The sequence below is a fragment of the Coregonus lavaretus genome (assembly GCF_964263955.1).
Source record: "Coregonus lavaretus genome assembly, contig: HAP1_SCAFFOLD_4750, whole genome shotgun sequence".
Classification (NCBI taxonomy): Eukaryota; Metazoa; Chordata; class Actinopteri; order Salmoniformes; family Salmonidae; genus Coregonus; species Coregonus lavaretus.
Window position 1 is genome coordinate 36,767 of NW_028163821.1, and position 10,314 is coordinate 47,080.

The window sequence follows — 10,314 nt, forward strand, 5'->3', positions numbered from 1 at the left end:
AGCATTAGCATGTAGCATGAAGCATCATTAGCAGGCCACGTTTAGCATTTCTCCCTCCGCCGTGCCGTAACATTTCTTTATCAGTGCTAAATTTGTGCTACCACGAGGTCCCTGTGGAATTGAAATGAGTGATCACATCAAACAAATGATTTGTCAATCACCAGCTGAGCAGTAACATGCAATCACAATATACCATGGCCTCCAGTCCCCAGGACTCACCTATTCCACCTAAAGTGTTACAGGATTTCTGGCCCACCTTAGAGGTCGCCTTTATAAAAGGGCTTACCGTTGATTCACAGCGGTTCTAAGTTACATACATATGCCTAGGCCTTATTCCTCTCAATCGATTGTTCTTGAACTCTTATTCAAGCAAAATATCTCTATAGACACTCTATAGACACTCCCCCCTTTTGTGCTGTTTACCAGTGCAAAGAAATTTAGAATGGTTAGGCCAGACCCCTAGTCCACAGCAATAAAAGCAACAGCAGCACACACCGGTCCTTTAGGTACATCTCCTGAGCGCACACACCCAAAAGCTGACGAAGGAAACACACACAAGACCGTGAGAAATCTCACCTTATAAGCCGGCGTCTTGAGCGAGAGTCACGTTGTTGCTCATGAATGAAACAATGCAGAGACGCAGACCGCCTCATCACTCGTCGCCAAATTTGTAGTGTCGAGTCAATGTTGCTAATTATGCTGTAACAAAGGAGTCCGCTTATACTGAGCTTTGATCATAAGTTTTATTCATATCACAAGATTTCAGCATAAGTTTACAGATGTCTAGAGCATCCGGAGAGCAGAGTCCCAAAATAATATGTCTGCTCTAATGTTCTTTGTTCAAACCCAGTACTTATAATATTCCCCAAAATATGGGTGGCTCCCTCTACTGTCCAATCCCCTGTCTACAACACACAGACTCCCTCTGTTCTATGGGGCGTCACTCTAAAACAACTCCCTCTGAAACTGAATAAACATCCTCTCAGGTTCCACTTGAAAACATTAGCAAAGTCATAATCTCCATACACTACATTACTAATGGAGGGCCTGGTGACCCTGGGGAATGCGAGAAGCAAACACTATCACTGCCACTGATCTCTTCTTATGAGGAGCAATCGGTGGCAGTGGCATATTTATTTTGGGTATGTGGAGAACAAAGAATTAGAGCCACTTTGCCTAGAGGATGGATGGGAATATGTGCTAGAGTACAAATGCTTCAGGAAGTAGTTATATCAGAATGTGAGTTAGTAAAAACAACAAATCAGGACACACAGACTAATGATAAAAGGGTCAAAAGAGCGTATGAAAATGACCCCAATGTATATTTGGATTCAATAGGTCAGCCTAGAGGAATTCCAAATGAATATAAGGCAAGAGATGAAATTAAAGCAGGATTTTGTCACGCCCTGGCTCTGGGGACTCTCGTATGTTGAGCCAGTGTGTTTATTTCTAGGTTTTGTATATCTATGTTAGCCAGGGTGGCTCCCAATCAGAGACGGCTGTAGCTCGTTGTCTCTGATTGGGAGCCATACTTAGGTAGCCGTTTGGCATTCATTTGGTGTGGTTTCTTGTTCCGTATTGGTTTGTGTATGTAACCAAAGACGTCACGTTATCGTTTTGTTGTTTTGTTCGTGTAATCATTAATAAATATAAATATGTTCGCATTCCACGCTGTGCCTTGGTCCTCCTCCTTCAGCGATCCTGACAGAAGAAACCACCATAACAGGACCAAGCAGCATGAAGAGGAGAGAGGTTGGACTTTGGAGCAGTGGGGTGAGAGTCTCACGAGAGACATGGAGGCCTGGTCCACGGGGAGAGATGGCCAGAAATTTTTTAGGGGGGGGCTCACGCCGTGGACGACGGGGCAGCAGGAGGCTGCGATAGAGCAGTCCAGCGGGTTAGCAGAGGAGGCCGCCAGGTTACGGGGGCCACTGGTCACAAAGGGGAGGGAAAGTGTAGAGGCACGGCGAGAGGTACTGGGGTGTGTTACCAGTCCGGTACGACCCGTTCCTGATCCCCGCGTAGGGCCAGTGGTGTGTGTCCCCAGTACGGTCCGGCCTGTTCCTGTTCCTCGCATCGAGCCTGTGATGCGCGTCGCCAGCCCGGTCCGGCCTGTTACTGCTACCCGCATCGAGCCTGTGGTGCGCGTCGCCAGCCCGGTCCGGCCTGTTCCTGCCCCTCGCACCAAGCCAGTGGTGCGCATCGCCAGCCCGGTCAGGCCCGTTCCTGCACCCCGCACCAAGCCAGTGGTGCGCGTCGTCAGCCCGGTCCGGCCCGTTCCTGCTCCCCGCACCAAGCCAGTGGTGCGCGTCATCAGCCCGGCCCGTTCCTGCTCCCCGCACCAAGCCAGTGGGGTGCGTCGTCAGCCCGGTTCGTCCCGCTCCTGCTCCCCGCACCAAGCCAGTGGTGCGCGTCGTCAGCCCGGTTCGGCCCGTCCCTGCTCCCCGCACCAAGCCAGTGGTGCGCGTCGTCAGTCCGGTTCGTCCCATTCCTGCTCCCCGCACCAAGCCAGTGGTGCGCGTCGTCAGTTCGGCACAGCCCGTACCTGTTCCACCGATGCCTGGTCCGGCACCGGTCAGCTGCTCCACTCCGGAGCTAGAGCAATCCGCTCCACCAGTGTTCAGTCCAGCTCCAGCCAGCAGGGCCAGACCGGACCAGGGGCGCTTTGGGGGGTTAGAGAGGGAGTGGGGGTCATGTCCGGAGCCGGATCCGCCGCCGAGGCGGAGTGCCCACCCGGTCCCTCCCCTGTTGTGTGTGGTTGGCGCGGTCGGAGTCCGCGCCTTTGGGGGGGGGTACTGTCACGCCCTGGCTCTGGGGACTCTCGTATGTTGAGCCAGGGTGTTTATTTCTAGGTTTTGTATATCTATGTTAGCCAGGGTGGCTCCCAATCAGAGACGGCTGTAGCTCGTTGTCTCTGATTGGGAGCCATACTTAGGTAGCCGTTTGGCATTCATTTGGTGTGGTTTCTTGTTCCGTATTGGTTTGTGTATGTAACCAAGGACGTCACGTTATCGTTTTGTTGTTTTGTTCGTGTAATCATTAATAAATATAAATATGTTCGCATTCCACGCTGCGCCTTGGTCCTCCTCCTTCAGCGATCGTGACAGATTTGAATCAATATATGTCTGGATATCGCCTAACAAAAACCTAGAATGGATCAATTATATTTACTATAATCAACAAAGGTTTATTAATTACACAGACTCTGCGTTAACAGCTCTGGGAGGGCAAGTACAGGCTACAAGTAGAATGACATGGCAGAATAGGAAGGCTTTAAACTGGCTGTTGGCAGAAAAAGGTGGAGTTTGTGTTATGTTTGGGGATGAATGTTGTACCTTCATTCCCAATAATACTGCTCCGGATGGTTCATTCACTGAAGCAATGACTAAGCTCAAAGGACTACGAAAATAAGTTAAGGACAATGCTGGGCATGACGCTCACCCTTGGGATTGGATGGACTTAACTTTAGGAAAGTGGGGAGCAATGTTTACAAAAATGGCAATCATGATAGGCATAGCACTTGTAGTAATGGGAATGGTATTTTGTTGTGTACTGCCTTTGTTAAAATCACTCTTGATCCAAACCACAGTGAAGCAAATGACTGTACAAACAATTGTTAATAATTCACCCAAAGAAATACACCCTGTTCAGGGAGCTCCAGGACAGTATGTTAATGAATATGGAAAGCCCTGCAACATTAAAGGAGGACCAATGGACTGCCCATTTGGGAATTCTGAATGTCTGTATGGTGTTGTCCCTGGGGGTGGATGGGCCTGTCATGGTTACAAAGCTCAACACCAACAATTGGAGGTTAGCTTAGAGGGAAACCTTCCGGACTTGCACCCAGTACCTGACTGGGCTCCTCGTCCTCATCGTGATGGGTCAGACTATGAGGAAGACTATTGGTCTGAATATATATTCTTATAAAATGTAACCGCAGATGGCAAGGCTAAGAATAAGTATATGCACATGCTTACACTCATTTTATGCTAACTTTTGTTTTATTGGTTGGGACTTAGAAAGTCCCAAAGGGGGGAATATATGGATTATTTTCTAATGCATATGTTGTAGAATGAAAGGCCTATATGCCTTAAATGCTTATGGATTAAGAACCAATTAAAGGGTTAAAACATAGCAGAGACATTTATTTTGTGCAAATGCTGTGCTTCTGATAAATGGATGGTTCCCTCTAGCTCCCTGCAGCTGTTCTGGGTATGTCAATGACATGTGATGGAGATAAAACTTCTCGTTGTGGCTGTGTGGAGATTGGAGTAACAATGGAACTAGTGTTATCACTTGTTTGTGCTTATGACCTGACACACATAGCCACATGCACATGGTCACAAGGAAAAACCATAGTGGCTCAGGGTCCTTGGAGGATGGCTGTTGGGACAGGCTTAAATGTATGTTATGGACATGACACGTGTAAACCATGTTTAAATATTAATTGATATGTAGGGTAAAACAGAATGAACATAATTTATACGTTGTACTCCAGATGCATGCCTGGATAGTGAATATAGTCAATTCAGAGTGTGATTGTTCTTTAACGTACGTATGTATATAATTTCTTGAGGCACGTCACCAATATAATGAGACAAGAGACAGTGTATTTTGATGAGCCAGGCAGGTAAGGATACATATTCACCACTCACACATATAAATATGAAGTTATTAGGATATTTTGTGTATCCTTTGTATGACTAATTTGTGTGTGTATCTGTTTTTGTCAGTCCGGTGGTGTTACGTGTAACAGACAGTGTTCTGGAGGTGAACTTCGTGCTCGCCACTCTCTCTGATGACTCCAATCTCCGTAACCATAACAACAACAACACAAAACGGAAATTGAACATTAACTGTCAAATATTCAGAGCCTCTTTGTACAGGACCCTGCTCTTTACCCAGAATCCTCTCCTCTCTCCCCAGAGCTCGCTCGCCGCCAGCTCCTGACGACTTTATGAACGACGACATCGACTCCTACCTCATCGCCATGAAGACCAGTGAATTAGCAGGTCCCTCTGATGCACCCGCAGCCCGGACCCCCTCGCCCAATCACAAACCAGCCACCTGTAGCTTATCACAGTGCGGGGAAGAGGAGGAAGAGACAGAGGACACTGAAAGACCTCCCAATAAAAAGATGAGCTTTGTTGTCAAAGGGCTTACTGTGAGTTACACAACTGCTGGGATCAAAATGTAAAACCAACCCATCTCTCTCCCACTCCCCCCTCGTTCCCTCAATCCCCGCTCAGTTCCGCTCCCTGTTTTTGGGGTCAGTCTGTCCCACTGATTCTCAACTGACCAATCAAACGATCAAGAGCCAGGAAGTGCTGGCCAGCGACAGCGAGGATGACACCCAAGCAGGGGTGGTGGAGATGGAGCAGTGTGTGTTTGTGAGACTGTGTGTAAATCCATTTCACACCACGTATGGAATCCCTGTGAGGACACGGACTAATCTGAATCTGAAGGCTGTACTAAACACACAGGATGCTGAGTTACCCTTATGCAGACCTTTCTAGTTATAATGACCGTTGCAGAATTGAGAAGAAAGTCTGCACACAGATGCTGATAAGATCCTCTCCTACTGAGAGACCGTGACGGGACATTCAGCGTTTTTATTGGATCATGATGATGATGATATCACACTGAGGACTCTGGAGTTATGAGGAATTGGACAACAAGCACTTCCTGTTTATGTTGGCATGTCAATGATCAATGTACACAAGCCCTAGAATAAAACAAACACTATTTTCCTGAGTTATAAAATATAATTGCTTTATTTACATTACAGAAAAGTCTACACTTGAATTAGATGTTTTATGGGTCATTTTTGTGGTTTATAAAATATTTTTAGATCTTGATTTCTTTCCATGCTTGTTAAAAGTATGTCTCCATAGACGGAGTAGAGTTTCTTTTGGAACCAAATGTCTGTGAGCCGCTGTTTCCGGGGAGGGGGACATTGTTGTGTTGCACCTGAAAACTCTTCCCTCTCGTCTGAGGCTTCCTCCTCTCCCTCTTTCTCTCTTTCTCCTCTTTTTCCATCTCCTTCTGCCTCTTCTTCCGTAACTTCTCCTCCTCTTTCTCCCTCCTCTCCTGCTCCCTCCGTCTCCTCCTCCTCTCTCTGGAGCTCAGCTCCTCCTCTTCTTCCCCCCTGACCGTGCGCCCCTCACCTGTCCCGTCACTAAAGTCCTGGATCAGGATTTTGGGGACAGGGACTTTAGGTTCACCTTTCTCCCTGTCCTGTTTGGGCTGCTCCCCTTTGAGCCTGCGGAAGAGACCAAATCGTCTAGGGGTGTCGGTCGGTCCTCTGCCTGGTTTGGGCCCAGTCTGAGGTGGGACAGTGCCTGGGATGCTCCCTGTCACTTGTCGGGGTGATTCTGGGTGTTTTGGAACCTGAAAGGGAGCTGTGGTGTTAGGTTGTGGTTGGTCATACTGAATGAGGCCTGTATTTGATTGGTTAGAGTGTGTGATGGTGGGTTGTGATTGGTTGGGGTCGGTGAAGAGATCTTCAGAGAGCCTCCGAGTGAGCTTCTGGGAGATTCCGGACTTGCAGAGCCGGAAGTCTCCAGAAGGGATTGCCGAGGATCCATCACAGAGCGGAGTCCTTTGGGAGGAGTCATCCGAGTGTGTGGATACTAGGTTGCCAGATCCAGCCTTTGAGTCTGCAGGAGGGGGAGACTCACTCTTTTCACTCTTACTTTGTGACTTTGGGTTGCCAGGTATGAGAAGGAGGTCAGCTTTCAGTGATTCCCCCTGATGTAATGGTGGAAGGATGTCAGTTGAGGCTTCCTGAGAGGGAAATGTCAATACTTCCTCTTCTTTCTCTCCTTCACTCTCTCTGATGTTCAGGGTCTCCTGATTCTCCTCTGGATGGATGGGGACTGGACTCTGGGGTTCTTCAGGAATCTTCTGGTCTTGGCCTGTTTGGTCTGACGAGTCCGTCTCCCCCTCAGGCTCAGCAGCAGAGGTCAACTCTGGAGAAACCTGGCTCTGATTGGCTGGTGTTATCCTAGAGGGCTCTGTGTACTGTACCTCTGTCTTTGACGCTGTCTCTGTGTGTGTCTGAATTTCATTTGGAGACGCTGTGACCGCCTCTATCCCCGTGTTTGTGTCAGTGGCTTCCTCTATCCCTGTGTTTGTGTCAGTGGCTTCCTCTATCCCTGTGTTTGTGTCAGTGGCTTCCTCTATCCCTGTGTTTGTGTCAGTGGCTTCCTCTATCCCTGTGTTTGTGTCAGTGGCTTCCTCTATCCCTGTGTTTGTGTCAGTGGCTTCCTCTATCCCCGTGTTTGTGTCAGTGGCTTCCTCTATCCCCGTGTTTGTGTCAGTGGCTTGCTCTATCCCCGTGCTTGTGTCAGTGGCTTCCTCTATCCCCGTGCTTGTGTCAGTGGCTTGCTCTATCCCCGTGTTTGTGTCAGTGGCTTCCTCTGTGCGCGTCTCTGTCCCTGTGTATACAGGTACCTCTATCTCTGACTCTTTCTCTGTCTCTGTGTGTGTTTCTGCCTCCATCTGTGACCCCAAGTCTGCCTCTACTCTTGTGTCTGCCTCTATGTGCATCGCTGACTCATTTTCTCCCTCTACCTCTGTTTCTGTATGTGCCTCTACCTCTGTTTCTGTATGTGCCTCTACCTCTGTTTCTGTATGTGCCTCTACCTCTGTTTCTGTATGTGCCTCTACCTCTGTTTCTGTATGTGCCTCTACCTCTGTTTCTGTATGTGCCTCTACCTCTGTTTCTGTATGTGCCTCTACCTCTGTTTCTGTATGTGCCTCTACCTCTGTTTCTGTATGTGCCTCTACCTCTGTTTCTGTATGTGCCTCTACCTCTGTTTCTCTATGTGCCTCTACCTCTGTTTCTCTATGTGCCTCTACTTCTGTTTCTGTATGTGCCTCTACCTCTGTTTCTGTATGTGCCTCTACCTCTGTTTCTGTATGTGCCTCTACCTCTGTTTCTGTATGTGCCTCTACCTCTGTTTCTGTATGTGCCTCTACCTCTGTTTCTCTATGTGCCTCTACCTCTGTTTCTCTATGTGCCTCTACTTCTGTTTCTCTCTCTGCCTCAGATTTTTTGTCTGTGTGTGTCTCCGTTTCATTCCCTTTGTATGACTGTGTCTCTGTACGTGCCTCTATCTCCTTGTCAGTATGCGTCTCTGTGTTAGTCTCTTTGTCTCTTTCTGTCTCTGTCAGTGACCCCATGTCTGTTTCTGCCTCTAATTTTATATCTGCCTCTTGTTGCATGTCGGTCTCAGTGTCTGTATTAACATCTGTTTGAGTCTCTGTTTTTGACCCCATATCTGTCTCTGTCGCTACACTTTTATCTGTGTGTTGTCCTTTCTGTACCTCGGCCTCCATTTCTTCCTCTGTCTTGGCTTCTGGGTGAATCTGGATCTCTGTCACTGTTTCCTCCTCTGTCTTTGCTTCTGCATGAGTCTCTGTCTCCTTGCGTTTCTCTGCCTTACCCTTTGTCTCTGTCACTATGTGCTCTGTGATGATACGTGCACTCTCTGTTGACTGTTTGTTCAGTACTTCCTGTGTTTCCATGGTGTCTTTACTGTGGTTAGTTTCCTGTGACTGGCTGAGACCGCCCTGCTCCTCCGCCTGGCCTTGTGAGGTAACGATGGGGTCAGAGGTGAGCTCACACTGCTGGGACGCTACTCTGGCTGAATCTGGGGTCAGCTGGGTCTTTTGGGTTCTGTCCTGTTCTGATGGTTCTTTGTGTTCAAATGGTTCTCTCGGTTCCACTGGTTCCCTGTCCTCTGTAGCTGAAAGCGGAACACCCTGAGCCCTCACTGGACTGCCATCCATCTCACTTCCTCTCCTCAGATTCCCTCCCTCGCTTCTCTCCTCCCACACCTCCTCTGAAACCTTCCTCCCCTCTCTGCCTCCCCCCTCCCACTCCCCTGTGTCTGTCTTGCTCCCTCTCTCCCACCTCTTGCGGAGGAGTGAGGGAGAGAGAGAGAGGAGGAAGGGCAAGCGAATCAGAGGGAGGGACATGTTCTCTTTCTCCCTCTCCTTCCTGTTCCTCTCCTCCTCCCTCTCTCGAGCCCTCGCCCATGCCATCCGATATCCGTGGCAACGACCACGGGGGTCAAAGGTGGAGGCGGGCCGTTCCTTCATCCACTTCTCCAGCTCTTTCTCCGTTTGCCTCTCCAGATCCTTACCTGACAGGGGGACAGAACACACCTGGGTGGGGGTGAAAGGGAGATGGAGAGTTGGTAAAAGTGGGGAAACACAGGTGTGTATTGTACATGCATGGTAAGATAGTTCAAGTGTAACTGGTGTACATGAGGCCAGGTGTCTGACCTCTGCGATGAAGGTGTCGTCCTCCTGCTGCACCTGCTCCCTCACACCTCTCAGCCTCTCCAGAGTCTCCATCTGGCCCTCGCACTCCTCCCTCTGCTCCACTCGGCCCAGAGCTCGGCGCACCAACACCACCGCCACCTGGAACAACACACGCACTCCTGATGGAGAGGGTGAGAACAACACACAGGATATGTGGGGAGTAAGAGGTCAGATTAACCAAATCCTCTGTTAGAAAGATACTTTCTTTAGTGTTTAGTATAGATAGATAGATAGATAGATAGATAGATAGATAGATAGATAGATAGATAGATAGATAGATAGATAGATAGATAGATAGATAGATAGATAGATAGATAGATAGATAGATAGATAGATAGATAGATAGATAGATAGATAGATAGATAGATAGATAGATAGATAGATAGATAGATAGATAGATAGATAGATAGATAGATAGATAGATAGATAGATAGATAGATAGATAGATAGATAGATAGATAGATAGATAGATAGATAGATAGATAGATAGATAGATACAGAAGAGTAGGTGAATGACCATAATTTAAGTATAGATAGACTGGATAACATAGATGAATGACTAGATAGATGGATAGATTCATTTATTCATTCCCTCCTTCATTAACAGACCGTAGCAGAAGAACAGGTCCCAGACTCGGAGGAGGGTGTTGAACGGCAGGTGACGTGTGAACAGGCACATCAGCCAATCAGTGGCGAACATCAGAGGCTCCACCCCGTGTCTCTGCAGGTGCTTGTGAGTTGCGGGACACATCTTCTTCAACACCCAGGTCAGCATGGCCGCGTCAAAGAGAACCCCCTCCTACAGACAACATTAGAGAGACAAGTGTCTGGAGAAATGCTATTCAGCTATGTTACAACAACCAAACCCCTTTACTGATGAAAAACATATTGATGTATGTATGCAGTTTTCACTCTGTGAGTACTCTTTGGATCACTAAATGACCATGGGCAGTAATGTAACATAATCTTACCAGAAGGGGG

General features: G+C 48.1%; 1 protein-coding gene across 1 annotated transcript; it reads right to left on the reverse strand.

The window, feature by feature from the left end:
• Nucleotides 1-5,811: 5,811 nt before the first annotated feature.
• LOC311117752 (uncharacterized protein) lies at nucleotides 5,812-10,279 on the reverse strand. Its single transcript, XM_084192673.1, has 3 exons — nucleotides 9,943-10,279; nucleotides 9,295-9,452; nucleotides 5,812-9,174 (listed from the first exon to the last, which is right to left on the reverse strand). Exons 1-3 carry the CDS (start codon nucleotides 10,106-10,108, stop codon nucleotides 5,875-5,877), a joined length of 3,624 nt encoding a protein of 1,207 aa, XP_084048799.1. The 5' UTR covers nucleotides 10,109-10,279; the 3' UTR covers nucleotides 5,812-5,874.
• Nucleotides 10,280-10,314: the final 35 nt, after the last annotated feature.

Bases quoted from the DNA above. Each gene is read 5' to 3' on its own strand.
- LOC311117752 (XM_084192673.1), bottom strand. From the start codon at position 10,108: ATGCTGACCTGGGTGTTGAAGAAGATGTGTCCCGCAACTCACAAGCAC. The intron at 9,453-9,942 runs GTCTGTTAATGA...CCTCTCCATCAG, and splicing joins GGACCTGTTCTTCTGCTACG to GAGTGCGTGTGTTGTTCCAG. The intron at 9,175-9,294 runs GTCAGACACCTG...ACCCCCACCCAG, and splicing joins ACGACACCTTCATCGCAGAG to GTGTGTTCTGTCCCCCTGTC.